The sequence below is a fragment of the Anser anser genome (assembly GCF_964211835.1).
Source record: "Anser anser genome assembly, chromosome: 3".
Taxonomy (NCBI): domain Eukaryota; kingdom Metazoa; phylum Chordata; class Aves; order Anseriformes; family Anatidae; genus Anser; species Anser anser.
In genome coordinates, this window is record NC_139722.1 from 98238765 (window position 1) to 98254700 (window position 15936).

The 15936-nt window shown below is 39.3% G+C and overlaps 1 protein-coding gene across 4 annotated transcripts in view; it reads right to left on the bottom strand.

Moving 5' to 3' along the window:
- Positions 1–15936, bottom strand: part of LPGAT1 (lysophosphatidylglycerol acyltransferase 1) — a 67858-nt gene that overhangs the window by 21225 nt on the left and 30697 nt on the right. For all 4 annotated transcript variants that reach the window (XM_083827790.1, XM_083827791.1, XM_083827793.1 and 1 more), the window contains 3 exons: positions 13537–13632; positions 9920–10193; positions 2133–2259 (listed from right to left, as the gene is read on the bottom strand). In XM_083827790.1, the coding sequence (XP_083683916.1) occupies positions 2133–2259; positions 9920–10193; positions 13537–13632 (497 nt within the window). The remainder of the gene's footprint in view (positions 1–2132; positions 2260–9919; positions 10194–13536; positions 13633–15936) is intronic.

A 15936-nucleotide genomic window follows, 5' to 3' on the forward strand; every position in this document is an offset into this window, starting at 1 on the left:
TTACTGAATCACACAACTGCACTGTTGAAATTACCAAGCAGAAGCAGAGAGCTGGAATACGTGACATTCAAAAGACTGTTTTTTATAAAGAAGTGAGAAATGATAAATCCTTTCTGGTCATGGAAAGGTAGCATTTTTTTATTTTATTTTTTTCAGAAACAGTGCCATCCTCCTTGATCAAGGTCTCCTACTCTGTCAAAGCTGCTCCCAACACTAAGGAGCAAGGCAGCCTCAGGTTTCCCTTAGACAGCTGCAAGTTGCTTTTCCCAGGTGATAAAGCCTGTAGCACTGCTGTGAAAAAAGTTCCCATATTATCACCCCCAGACTCTGTGTAGGGCCTACGCAAAACAAGGATTTCTCTGGAAAAAAATGACCTCTTCAGCTGGTGGTTGAACTCCTGAGTGTATGGGGTGGGAATAGGGAGACGCTTGAGAGGGAGCGTTGCAGGAGCTAGAAGTAACAGTAAAGGAAGAAAGTGTCTGTCAGCTACTTCCTAGGGCACCAATCACTAAAAAATGCCTAAGAACATCCAGAAAATGATGGTGGGGAATAATATTGATCAAGACCAGCACCACTAACATAAAAACAACTAAACATGCAACCACCAGACATATCAGAAATACTAATTAAAGTATTTGTGCTTGAGGCCTCACACCCTTTTCCTGACCCAAGAACTCTATTATATATACACATGCATTTGCAGCACGAGAAGAAATACAGCAGAGTTTAATAGATCATGAAGTACTATTAATATGCCCCAAATAAGATTTTTTCAAGAAATTTAATCTTTAATCAAGTTCTTACCCCAAGAGTATGCATGATGACAACTTCCTAGCAACCAAGGTAATTATTTCTCAGCCAGCATTCACTTACAACATCACTGGCATCTTCATACCAATGAGTGATACACAGCCCAGGAGATACACCCTGCCTTAATGAAATACCCTTGCTTGCTTCATTGATTAAAGAAGAAAACGTTTGTATGCCAAAATTTGGTTTTACCCACGTCCAGGGACAAAGACCTCTTAAAAAAAAAAAAAACTCCAAGAAAATATTTAATTTCTGAGCAGTCAATATCAAATCCAATCAATTGTGGGCAGATGAAAAACAAGTGAAAGCAAAGCAAGTAACAGCTGTGTTACAACAATCAGGTATGTGGTGCTGCTTTTTCTTTTTTAATCAACTTCCTAGAAGCAGTTTAGATCTGCATATTTATGTGTTTTAACTCTGTGCATCCAGATGTAGATATATAAAAAGACAGAACCACAAAGCAGATGGTTATATATATATATATATATGCACAACTTCTCTCTCCATTAGTGTAGGCCCTGAGACAAAGAACTGCTGAGGATTAAGATTTTAAATGGTAACCCATTCTAAGTTTCAATTAGATTTGCTATTGCAAGAATATTTCTCTGCTCAACAATTAAGAGCATGCTTTTTGCAAAAAAAGCTGAAATTTGTCAGAAAGTTAAATTCTATACATAGTAATCTTTCAGAAGCCCTATTATTTAAAAACAAAGTGATTTTTTTTGTCTGTTGTTATTATAGGAAAAAGAAAAACACTAAGCTGGGTTTAGCATCAACTTAACACTGAAGTGGAAAAGATGACATAGCCTTCAAATATACTCTGCAAAACTACGTTAAATCATTAGGCATTAGTCAAAAATTTCACAGAATCACAGAGTAGTTTGGGTTGGAACCACCCAGTTCCAACCCCCCTGCCATGGGCAGGGACACCTCCCACTAGACCAGGCTGCCCAAAGCCCCATCCAGCCTGGCCTTGAGCACCTCCTGTGCCTGTGCCTCACCACCCTCTGAGTAAAGAATTTCTTCCTTATATATAATCTAAATCTACCCTTTTTTAGTTTAAAACCATAACTCCTTGTCCTAACAACTCTAACATGCTAAGCCATAGAATGGTCACTGAACTTTTCAAAAGAAAATCGTTAAATAATGAGTTGCCTACCTGTGTGAGACTCACATATACACAAGACATTGCTATTGATTTCCCATATCCTGAAACATGCTGCTAGTAACTTCTGAGTAATTTTTATATATATATATATATATATATATATATATACACACACACTTTAATTCAATGTGCGACTAGAAGGTTTATTTCCTACCTGTAATGTACATGTGTAACTGTTGGTTGCCGGTAGCCAAGAATCCAGGTTTGGATGTCTATAGGTTCACCTTTGGGATACGCAATGGTTGTATCTATCACCCACTGGAGGCCTTTTGATTTGCTCTCTAGGAGTAAAAAGAAATGCTGTATTAAAATTAATCAGAAAGTGCATGACACTGATTTGATAGTTATTCCATTTTTAGATTACTTTAGGAGTTATGAAGCTCAAATATAGCTTAAAAATTTGAAAACATAAGACAGCCAAAAATCAAATCTAGATTTCATTTCAGAGCACAGACATACTCTTTACAAACTCTGGCAAGACCAACATTTTACGACAGAGCAACTCCAGTTTTTGAGTATAGTCATATACCACCTTGGCCCAAATCTTAGGTGCTTCCCCCCATTCCACAAAAGGAAAACTTCAAAAAACAAAGATCCAATTTTCTTTGCACTTTAAGGACATTTACAGATGGGCCTTTGTAAGAACTCTCAGCACCTATTTCATTTGCAGCTCGCTGATGAAGGAATAGCCAATAGCCAAGCAGATCCCTTTGGGCAACCCACCTCACTGCCGGAGTAAGGCAAGGAGATAAAGCTGATTTGTGTCATAAAATACAGTTGGATTTTCAAAGTTTTTTTGGTTGGTTGTTTAAATAAAAAAAAAAAAAAAAAAAGCCCTTACTGGTTCTTAAAAATCTGAGGATAAAGCAGAAAAATTGGTCACTTTTTGTGTGAAAGACAGGAAAGCAATGAAGAGGAAAAGATGGTCGGTTTTCACAATGGAGATTCCATCCACAAGGTCTCTGGAAGGCGGACAGCAGGGCATGCTCTTACGCTTCTCACCATATACAGAAAATGAAAAAGGGTCAAAGGAGGTGAACATGCTTGCTGTGAAAATTATTCAGCGGAGTCATATCTAAACCTCAATGTAAGTTACTACCAGCAATAGTCAAGAACAGGTAGCAGCTTAGCCAAGCCCTCTCTCTGCTCTTGCTTCAGCCCATCTGGCCCATCTTCAGTCCCCAGGTTCACCAAGGGGGAGAGCAGCAGACCTGGAAAGCGAGCCAAGAAGGGGCACACTGCCAGATGGCACTTTTGATATGAGTTTGTCAATTTTATTTCCACTCCGTGGGAACTGCAGTTGTCTTGTGTCTGAGGTCATGTCACATTTGGGCTAGTAGAGTAACAGCATACAGTTACATCATAGCCAGCAGTATATCTCACAGAATTTTAAAAGGTGTCTGTTATAAATAACCACCTGTTGGCAAAAGTAAGAGGTGTTACATCTTAGTACCACGTTCAAGACTCTTCAAGCCTGCAACTGAGATACTTAAATATGATAGAGGTTGAGACAAAAAACAGTCAGCATGAAGACAGTGAAAGACTGTTCACCAACCTTTCCAATACAAGTATAGGTAGAGGTACTCAAACTGAAGCCAAGAGAGAAAGGTTTCGAGACAGAGGAGAACGATTCTTCATGCAAAGGGAAATAAAACCACAGGGAACTCCTTGCCAAAGGATGCTAAGGATGCCAAGACTGGGTTTCATGAGGAAACTGGACATGTACAAGGGAAATGTCCATTGGAGGAATAAATAAATAAGCAGAAACCCCCACCTGGCTCACGAAACGTGCCACACTGAAAATAATCATAAACTAGGAGAATGTAAGGGAGAAGTGTGACGGGAGGAGTGTGATGTGTATTTGCTCTGTTCATACTTTTCCTCTGGTATGCATTTGGAACCACAGAGAAGATTTGGGGTTAGACAAATGTCTGGTCTTGTCCAAAATTGCCACCCAAATTTTACTGAGGAGCTACCGCAGACATGAAGAAATCTGCAATGCAGTCTGAGGCGCACTCTGAAAGCCACACCAACTAGAACATACCTGACTGACTCACAGGTTTCCACCTGCATTTCATTTAATTTGTACTTAATTTAATTAAGTGTGTGAAGACATTTACAGCAACCCTATCACATCTATCTGTCATCTTAAAAAAGCACCTAATGTTGTCGCGGTGTCTACCTGTACCACTTCATTACCATTGCAAATGCACTACCTGCGTGGGGCGAGACGGTGTTTCATACCATTTAGTTCATGAATGCAGCCTGCAGTGTTCCAAAATCTGACAACGTGCAAGCTACTCAGGTCAAGCTGAAATATCCACAGTGTCACCTTCTGGAAATACTGTATTTCAAAATGCTGACAGACACGTGAAATGAGAACACAAGGCTCCAGGCCTGCCAGGATCATGACAGAGTGCTTGTCAAGGCGCTCTCAAGAAAAGCACTAAGTGCAGAGCCCTTCATTTTAGAAGTAGCAATGTATTAGAGAAAAGCCAATATGAAATTAATAGTAAATCCACATGAGTATTCATTTAGAAATGGATTTTGAAATAAGGCCATTCGATTTATTATTTTCCCAGATGTAAAGTGGGAATGGACAAAGACAAGTAAATTGTCTGAGTAAGCAACAAAGATCATTAATTGTAATTAAAAAGCGCCAGATAAATATGGGCACATTATCTTATTATTTACAGTAAAATGTTTTAAAATCATTTATTAAATATTTAGCTAGAATTTCAAACTGTTCTTTCAGTGGATAATGCTTCAAACTTCATTATGGGAAGACTGCTGCAGTCCTCCTCATTGATGATTTCTTACCTTCTGCTTTTGTGGGGCAGATTTGTGCGTTGATTCCTCAGATCAGCTCCAACCCCTTCTAGGGCAGCGTGGGGAGAAAGACCTGCCTCTGGCAGTCCACCAGGAACCCCAAGTTAAAGAAAAAAAAGTTCTAAAGGCAACTTCACCCTCTATAGGCCTTCCTTTGAGCAACTAGGTCTTGGTGCAGCTACCTCCACAGGCAATTACAAAAGCACCATCAAATCAAAACCAGACATCTTTCTGCATACTCTAGTTTAAAATAAGCCTTATATAATCGTCCAAGATCTCATGCTGACAAAAAAAAAAAAAGCGCCAAAGTCACCAAGGATTTTTTAAAAATTAATTGTGAAATAAATCTTACTGTCCTTTTTGAGGGGTTATATTGTGCTGTGTCCTATGAGGCATGCTTATTTTTAAAGCCACGAAGCTCTAGCAGATCCTGATGGACAACTGCACACAACACAAGGGGGTAGGACCTCCACATCTCCGAGGATGCTGCTTTCAGGTGTAAGGAGACCTTTGAAGAAGCAGAAACTCAGAAGAGGCTACTACGAAAGTTATAATATGGTGCGAATCTCAGGTCTGGTATTTGTAACAGAAAAAGGGGGCATCAAGTATACCTGTTCAAGAACTCCTCTTGCCAGGTTTGGCTTGGCCAACGCAGGTACAGATGTTTCTGGCAGCTAAACCCTCTTGAACATTCTACCTCCGCTAAAAGACACCCTCATCCTTCATTTCTAGCACCTGCTGAAAGACTGAGCAGCCTGGCTGCCAGAGACTTCAGCAGCAGGAACAGCTGCAGAGGCCAAATTTAAGCTGATCTCTCCAAGGACTAGTTTTTCCTGTCCTCAGCATCGGACTGCTTGCCACTTTCAGCCCAGGTGGATGATTTTAATTTCTCAAATTGCCTCAAAATGCCAGCAGTCCGATTCTTTTTAAACTGTACATAAACGTTCACAACAGGCCTGCGGGGATCTGTCCTACACAGCTGTACTCAAACCACATGGTAAAAATATACCTCAGTATCAATGGTACTCACTTGCCTTGTGAGTGCTAAGACATGCACACGTGCACAAAGACAAGACTGAGCAATCAGAGGTTACGGCAGTTTTCTGATCTAGACAAAAATCAAAATAAAACAAAGTCTCCTACTTTTTTTTTTTTTGAATCACCAGCAGAGATAAATCTTCATAACTATTTTGTCTTATTTTTTGTCTAACTCTGCATTCAGCAATGGTACGTTGTTTTTTATTTAGTTCAGGCAGATTCTTCAAGACAGTCAGTGCTCTCTCATTTTCTGTGGTGCTCACACAGCAGACACTTGACCATCTCCAATTGGAAATTTACTTAGGCTCAGAGCTTCTGAGCCTCAGAGCTTCTCATTGTCCCCTCCATTTATTCCCTGGTGTTACTCCCACCCAATGCTGCCATCCAGGTTTGACTAGGAGCAGGACTCTTCAAAGCCACCAGCAGACCATCAGTAGTCACCACTGAGAAAAAGAATAAGCTATAAAGGGAGGCTTAGCTGGAAACCTTGCCTCCAGCCAAGCTCTGGAACACTGTCAAATTGCACTTGGAATAGGAAAGAAATCATCAACCGACAGTGAACCTGGGGACTCCAGCTTCCACTTGTGAAAGAAAATATTTGCTAGCATTCACTAGGATTCAGGTGTGGCTTCCTGAACAGCTTACGCTGCTCTACATGTAGCCAAAAGAGGCCCACTGCCTCCCCTGCAACACATTCTGGCCTGCCCTCACCCTCTACTTGTCCTCTTGTGATCAGCTGTAGCACTGACCTCAAAACCAACTCCTTCCTCGAAGATTAGCGCTCAGACGGAACATCTTACTCATCATCCCAAGATCTCTCTGCAAGAAATCACCTGGGAACAAAACCAGAAGCCCCCTTTCCAGGATTAAAACAAACAGCCAAGACCACCTTCCCACATGTTATTCAAGTCACATTCCACCACAAAAAGTGAATCAAAACGTGAGCTAAAAAAAACAAGTCCAGAGTCCAGCTCTGCAGAAAGGAAAATTGAACTTCTCCGAGAAAAAGCAACAAAACTGAGTGTGTGCTACCTCTGAAAATAGTCAGGTAACATTTTAATATGGCTGTGACCAAGCTCATAGCACCCTCTTATCAGACAGAAATTACTGCACAGTAAAAAAAAAAAAACAAAAAAAAAGGAAAAAAAAATGTACTAGAGCACAGCTGATCAAAAATAAGCTCTGTAATGCATATCTTCAGTCAGCAACTGCTCCAAACCCCTTTGAATTGCCAACTGTTCCTTCTTAAGAGTTGGATCTACATACAACTCAACCAAAGAACAACAACAAAAAAAAACAGACTAGTTGATTTTTGCCAGAAGATTTGGCTAGTTCTTGCAAAGAGAACTCTCAAACTTTCAAGACTATCAATTCTTTCCAACTCAGGAAACACTTTACTTGCAACTGTGGCCTAAGTGCCCTGTAAAAAGAAAAAAAAAAAAAAAAGGGAAAAAAAACACCAAAGAAAAACAGCCCAACCATCAGTCCCCACAGGGTTAGGGTGATGATGGACAGATACCAAGTATTTTTATGCTGTCCTGTTTCTATTCTGCACTAACACCCAGGAAACTCAACAGGAAAGGGATATTATTTTTGATCAGAAGGAGTTAATGTATAAAGCACTTTAACAAAAATCAGGTGAGGGGGGAGATGAACTCTAATCATTATTAATAAAACTCGGAAGTAACAAAAAGATTGGGAGAATGATAAATAACGGAGCAGAAAGCTTACTATAATAAGTTGAATAACTTGGGAACCCAGGACAGTGGAACACCAGGGACACTGTTAAATAACACAGTGCAGAGAACACGAACAAGTAGTGCAGAGGAAAAATGTTTTCACTGAACAGTAAAATTCAAATGCGATGCTACTAAAACAAAAAAGTCACTTCCCAAGCAAGGGAGTGCTGTAAGGAAGGACAAAGTTTACGCACAATTTCTATGCAAGGCACTGGTGAAAACAAAACCGTACACGCAGCTAGTTCTGGCATCCACAACTCAATGATGGTAAACCAAAGAAGATACACCCAAGTTTGATTTCACTGAGATAGGTTTCTTAAAGTGGTTAAAAAAGGGAAAAATAAAACAGATAAAAAGGAAAGATGACCACTAACCTGTTACACTTTAAAATTGTATAAGCTTGCAATGTTTTATTTCCTTCAGCTGAACAAATATTCCTCAATTTTCTCAAGTGGCAAGAGTAAAGTAAAAGCATTTGGAAGGCAGGAGATTTAAAGCAAGAGTCTTCCATGCAAGGTATAGATCAAGAACTAAACTTTCATACATTTCTGGAAGAGAAATTTTACAATGGTAAATTTTACCATGGTAAAAACATTTTGGTGAGCTTAAGAGAGGAGAGGACTTAAAATAAATAGCTCGGTTTCACGTGTCAAATATTACTGTTTCCTAGCCTACAAAATTTATTTTTACTTCTCTTTTCCTTCCCTTTTATTATGTTTTCATGTCCAGTGCTCTTTTACTCTGAAAGAATAATAGCTAAAACCAAATATTTCTCTCCTATTTTTCCCCAATTCTGTCTTTTCAGAAGGATGGGTAGATGTACTTCTATTATATTTCTGAGATGAGTCATTTATTTTGTTACCCAACTAAGTCAACTGTTATCAGATATCCATTTCTCAAGGGTCTGAATCATGCCACTCAGACAAACAAACAAAAACTAGCAGAGCTTGATGTTCAGAGAAGTTGCACTCTAAGATAGAAATCTGAGATCATGAAAACAAAGTGTGTTTGGTTCCCTTCCAGCACCAGAAGACCTGCAATTCGTTTGGGGAACTTACTTTTCATACTGTTCTGCCTTTGAGAGAAGAAGAAATGGAACAGGCTGAACTTTTCCTTCTTCTCATTTTTTAGAACCTAGAATTTTCTAAGAAAATTAAGGCTTTCTTGAGTCCTTCTTTTCTAAACGTAGCCTGAAAGGAAACATTCTAATGCATTTCACAGCTTGATTTCAGTTCATTTAAAATATTCCTTCCACTCCTGCAAGAGCATCATCTCCATTCATTTCCAATGTTGACAAAAGTAACTTTGAAACTAAAAATCTGGAAGTAATTTCTGTGTGAGGCTTCCTCTTAACCCTGAAATTTGAACTTCAGCACAGAAAAAAAATGTTATCTGTGAATGTGGCTTCACTAGGTTGTGTATTTGGTTCCAAATGAGTAAAACTGCTAAATGATTATAATAATTTTGGTATGGAAATACCAGCACCACCCACCAATAAGAGAACAACACAAATCCCCTATCCATTGTAAGTAAAAGAAATCCACAACTAGGTTAAATAGGATCCAACTCCACTGTCTGAAAGTGCCAAGAAGTTCATTTTTAAAACTGAGAGACTAAAAGCACCAAGTCCCGTAACTACAGGCATTATTTATATCCCAGCTGTACTCTCCCCTACAGCCCAGGCATCCCAGAACAATAATGCTGCAGGAATAGTCTTGATCCCTCATAACTCTTCCAATACAAGAGACCCAAACCAATCTTTCAAGTCCTGTCAGTGACAGCACAACTCCCAGTAACAAAAGGACAGTCATCATAAAAATCTGGAGAGAATAAAGGAAACTGAACTCAACAGAAAATAGTTCAAGAAGAATGAAATACACAGCACTGGATGCAAAATTACTTTTAAAGCCAGAAATAAAGACTTAAACGTAGCTTATTCCATATTCCAGAAATACTTTTACTGCAGTTCCATAGTACTGTAAAGCAGCATAAAACATTGGTTTTGCAGAAAGGAGCTGCCCCACCTCCTCGCCCCTGCCAGGTGCTCATTCCAGTATCTGCTCTGCCCATCACGTGTGCTGAGACAAGCATTCATGCAGTCACAGTGCAGACTAAATCAAATTAAAATTAAGGTTTTCTTTTTCTTTTTGTCTCAACATCAAAAATAGAGAAAATAAAAGCAAATATGAAAACATTTATATAAATGAGCGTGCATTATGGGTGTATTTGATGTGTAGACAGACCAACTCAATATACATAAAAGGTTTTGCTTAACAATGCAAACATCTTGGACATTCAATTTGCTTTTTATCCCCAAGAGTTAAGTGATCTTTACCTTTTATCACAGCGTCTCTACCTGCAGGAGTTCCGTTTTCTTGCGGAGCAACAAGCGTTTTCAGGATTACTTGTGTTGCCCCAAGTCTTGGCAGGGTGACATGTTTAAGAAATGGCAAATTGTTTTTCTTGGCAAATGCCTGGCTTGTTTCCCTCCTTTTCCTAAGAAAGCCACCCTCTGGAAATAAAACAATCCATTTCCGATTACGGCTCCTGTAATATTTTTCTAGATGCTCCTGGAGTAACACAAGCTGCTGGTCACGGTGTGCTTTTCCCTATAAGAATAAAACATTGCCTGAATAAAATGAATGCTTAAAAGAGACAACATCAGACCAATAATTAATACATTTCAAAGATTTCTCTCCCCTTTCAGAGACTCAAACAAGCCTCTGTGAGGCATAAAACAATATACTTCTCAGAGTACCCACTGGTGCTTCACAAACAGGCTGAAAAAATAATCTTTGCTAGCAAGGATGAAACTCCCTATTTGGTGACTTCTCTGCAGGAGTCATGTCTGGACGGTGAATGAGCACTCCACCTAACAGGGGGATGTCATCACAGAGTTTCTTATTGAACTCCTCAAGCTGAAACTACTGAACTGAATTCTGCAATACAGCCTGGGGGTCAAGCTGTGTTTCTGAGGTTCACGTAGCACCAGTAATTTCTACTAGCCGAACACTAACTTTCCTTGCATCATCTTCCACACACCTCTTCCCTTCAGCCCCAGCCGGGACGAGAGCTGCACGGGCACCAGAAGCCACTGCCGGACCTCACGGCCAGGCCCAGGTTCCCCACCCCAGCAGAACGGCGGATTTCTCCCCAAACCGGGCCGCTTGGTGCTTCCCCTCAGCTGAAATCAGCACCCTGACGGGCACACTTAGGGACTGGATCTCTTCCATACCACATACGAAAGGAAAAAAGCCTCATTTGAAAAATGAAAGGCTGGGCTGCAATGTTTACAGGTTTTCTTCCTCTAGGAGAAACTGTTGAGTGGGAAGCATTTTTTGCTTTGCGTAAACTTCAAAAAAAAAAAAAAAAAGCCCACAGCAATGAAAGTGAGAGACAGCCTAGCCAACTAGATGTATGACACCAACTCCTAGTTTGATAATTAGCTGTATATGGACTATAGCCAGGTGATAATTAAACCCAAAGGACCAAGGGTAGGGAAAAAGACTCATTAATTTCTCCTCTTTAACATATTAGGACAACTTTTTCCACTTAAGACAGTAAAATTTGTCTTTAATTACTGCAGAAATATCTACATCATCTTCAACAACAATCTTGCCTCTTCCCACCTCCACACAAAGCAAGAGCAAGCCACCCAAATTTTCACAGGCATGAATTTACATGAATTAGCATTTTAAGGGTTCTCTAAGTTCAAGGTATTGTCACAAACCTTCCACTGTACTTTTTTTTTTTTTTTCCCCTGGCAGGAAGAGGGAAGTAGTGGTGTTAAGTGGAAAACAAGAAGAAACAGTATTTTATTAAATACAAGTTTTGTGAAAGTCTGTATCCTAAATTTTAAAATCTCACCACTGCAATTATTTCAAACTTACCTCATGAAAAGGAAGGGAAATGCTCTGCCTGCTCATATTAATGCAATTAAAGAGCAATATAAGAGTTCCTCAGTTAAAACGGTCTTTTGACACCAGACCACAGGGCTCCAGGATAGCACAGTACTTAAGAAAAGAGCAGTGAACAATGAACTGTATGCAAGTTAAATATCAGAACTTTCCAAAACCTAAACATACCTGGCAAATACGACAGGTGGATAACTGAAATTTAGCAAACACTGGCAGGTTTAAGATGTGGCTGTAATTAAGGTGAAAAGCAACCATAACAGCTAGTGGAACACTGAAGAACCCTGGAGGATAAATGCACTTATACTACCAAGCACAAAGAGAAAGTAAGTCATACAGACACAGGAGAAACTCCTTAATACAACCAGTTCTGGAAAGTCATGTCTACTTGATCAGCATCAGAGGGAACAGGCTCAGCTTTCTTTCCTTTAGAGGAAAGAAAACAGGTAGCAGCAAAGCACTGACAAATTCTTTAGGGTGCCATGCTATTTGCTTCATCAATACGGCAAGTTACTGACTGTCTCCGTTACCTGTCAATTTCTCAATGGGAGAAGAGAAAGCACCATTCTCCTTCTAGTACACGCCAAAAGCATTCCTAAAACTGCCATTGTTGCTGCTCATGAAAGTGAGGCTAACGTACCTTTTTAACCAAATCGGTTATATTGCACCATCATCAAATTGCTTATTATTTCTGTAAAATAATGTCTTAGCTCATCCAAATATTAGTAGGGCCTTTCTACAGTTAGGTAAAAGATCATTACTCTCTCACTCTAAGCATGTCTGCTACGCCCATTGATAAGAAGCTACCAAACGACTCAGAAACATTTTATTTTCAGTATGTTTGTATGTAGACTTAGGATGATATTTTGTTTTTGATGTTGCAGACCTCAGTCACTTGAAGAGGAATGTGGAAAACTATTTTTTGCAGCTCAGTAATAGTTCAGCTTTGTAACTGGAATTGCAACAACACATTCAGAAATTATAATTAACAAACTGACAGCCACGTGTACCTCAAAATGTGTATTTTGTGAATTTTAACCACTGAAATATATTATGAAGTATCAAACCTGTTCTTTTCAATACTCTCACAGTACACTGTCGTGTATCTCAAGACCTTAGCATTATTATCTAATTTTGCCTGATGTTTTCTAAACAGGACTCTGGTTTTAGTTAAAATCTCACTGTAGATGTTTATCGCTGTATTTCTTTCTGAGTAAATTAGCTTATCCTCCTCTGTAAATGCAAAATACTTGGATTTTCTCTGGTTGCTGACAGAACTCAAGTCCAGACAAAAATAAAGAGGAAAGAAACGTGTATGCTAGATACTACAGTTCATAGCACCAGATCCATACTTATCACTGTACTGTTACGTTTCTACTTTTACAGTGTAGTTTTATCAACACCTAACAAACTCCCCCAAAAAGAACAAAAACAAAACAAAAGCCCAGGGAAAAAAAATAAATAAAGAAAAATAGTAAATCATTTTTTCACTTATTAACATTTAGGATGCTGGGCCCAACACATTCTTTCCTGATGCTCAAATACTAATTGATCCTCAAGAATCCATTCACTGCTATTAATGCAGGTCCACCACTGCCTTAAACTGGTACCGTGTCACTGTCAGAAGGAATGGTCCTGCCTTTCTCTATCTGAAATGCTGACAGTCAGAGCAGTGAATTAACCAGGCTGACTGCACAGCTTCAAGGTCACTAAGGAAAGAAGAGAGAGGACCATAATGGGCAGTCAAAAGTGGAGAGACAAAGAGGACTACCCACGTACTTTGCTTGTCCAGCTCTCACAAAAGACTCATCATAATCAAGTCCTGTAGACATTCACGTCTATGCAAGTAAGAAAATAAGCTTTAAAATAACAAATTTCAGAATATACTGAATTAACTCTACCAAAATACAAACACATTTCAACATAGTTATTCCATCCTGCAAAGCAGCCTTGGAGGACTTGCACAAGTAAGTCCTGTAACACCAAAACATCCCAAATATACGGATAAATCAAAGCACTGTTACATGTTTCCATTTACCTGTCTTATAAAGAAGTCTCCATGGATTAGAGACACAATGCCAAAGTTTGTATACTTAAAAATATGATCCATCAGCCACATCATCTGACGGACAACCTGAAAAGTTAAAAAAAAAAAAAAAGGCTTAGTAAATATAACGTGTAGAGACTTATGCATATACCAGTCACCCTCATAACAGCAATAAAACTAGCAAACATATGGAATAAAGTCCTTTTGCATCAAAGTATAAAGCTACACAAATGCTATGCTTCTCCCTCAAGAACAGAATCAAATACAGACTGCCTTTTTGCAACATAACATACAGTTGTACTCCATTAGCTTTATGCTACAGTCATTTCTACTCAGTCTTTTTGCACAGGAGGTATAATGCTTCTTATTGACATACCATCACAATTTTAAGTCATCTGCAAACTAAAACCATTTCTGGTGTCTGTTAAAGGTCACAAACCAACACAGGTTTGTGTTTGAAATCTCCAAGTGTTTTATATCTACCACAAAAATGTTTCCTTACATTTTTTGTACTTGATTATTTCGGGGTGAGATCACTTTGTTCTCCTGTTTCTGACGCGCACATGCTCCCCACATGCTCACTACAATCTCTGAACAGTGGCGTTCACTGAGACCTATGCACAGCCCTCATACCATTATGGATTTCTCTCGTGGCAGAGCAGCCACATGCGTCCCTGAGAATTTCATTAAGTCATGCTCCTTGTCCTGGCCAAGCAGCGTGGTGAGAAAGCAGAAACAGAGTGGAGCCATTAAATTCCCCCTGACCATCACTTCTGTAGGACAGCGAAAGCAGATACTACATGTGCTCAGTCCTCAGAGATTTAAAATAAGAGAATTATTCCAGAAGTAGATAACAGAAGGCAAAAGCTTCTGCTCCCAAGGTCCTTCCCCACTATAGCTCGTATATGTACATATATGTATACGTACATATATATGTACGTATATTTTAAGAGGAGTAGGAGTTGGCTCTCCAACACTAGAAGATCCAATGTCTCATCCATGCTGTCAATGATACGTTAGGCTAGCTGCCTTCTACTCTTTCCTGTGTTAGAAGGCTGCACAGACTGCTCCAAGTTCAGCGAAACTCAGTCATGTAACATAATACTCTTCCATTTATTACAATCCAAAAAGTATGGAGAACCACTGTAATTCTCTGACGGTCCAAAGATCATGTTTTGTGGGAATTTTGTTTCGCGAAAAGAAAAATAAAAAGCTTGGTAATTTGCAGTACCTGTCTAGAATTGCATGCATCAGTAAGTCTTCCTTCCAAATAAATCTAATCCTCTCTTGGAGTGTTCTGATTACCTATTCTCCCTTTTGACCACAGAAGCTATAAATGAATCCTAGGTTATATATTTGGAGAAAGCTAACTGTTACATACCCTGCTTCTTTTACTTATCCTTAAACAACTGCGGCCAGATGCTTAGCAAAGTGGAATTTTTACACACTTAGGAGAACATAACTGCCAAAGAACATTTAAGATGTTTTATTGCCTTATACATATACCTGATACCTCAGCTAAATCTAAATGTCACAGAATGCATTAAGAACACTGTAACTTTTCTGGGTTTTTCGTATCAGCAAACTTTCTATTCGAAGATTTTGAATAACGCTAGAGCACCGGTTTCTGGACTTTCTAGCATCACTGGAAGTGGAAGGGGAAACCACGTCTGAGAGAAAAGGACAGCTCTGAAAGACATGAAACACTTTGCTCTAGAAGCAAGCATCCATTTCTTTTCTATGACATGCTAGTATCCTCTCCTGTCTGCCAGTGACATTTCTTACTAGATGTTAAATATGTAACGGAACAATGAGGGATAAAAAACAAAATTAGTTCCTGGATACAACTGCCCACTTGAGACTAATATAGGTGAAACATTTTTTTATTGTTTTTTTTTTCAGAGCTTCTCATTCTCTTCATTTCAGTAAAAGAGAAAGCCTTAGGGAAGTAAAAAAGAAATAAAAGGTGTGCCCTAAGGGCAAGAATACAAAACACAGCATTACTGAGAGGTGTTACTGCTCTTCAAGGCAGCATAATACCACCTCTTCATGTCCATGCACCAGCCTAGAGAAGACATGTTGTAGAGAACTGCATCCTTTGTCATCATCAAGTTAAAAATACTGCTCAAATTCCACTGACGATGCTTTGGTCTGCAGCAGCACCCACATGACCCTCAGCATTCATCTATTACTTTGGCTTTTTTACAAATATTTTTCTATTCTATCAAGTAGAAGCTAAGCCAACATAATCTGCTTGGCCAGAGGAGATAAACAAGCATAATAATCTACTTCCCTGAAAAGAAACAGTTTGGGTCTTTTGAGGAGTCAGCCTTGGTCCCCAGATGTACTGGGGCAATCCAAGAGGAAGAATTCCCGCCCAGCAATGCTGGG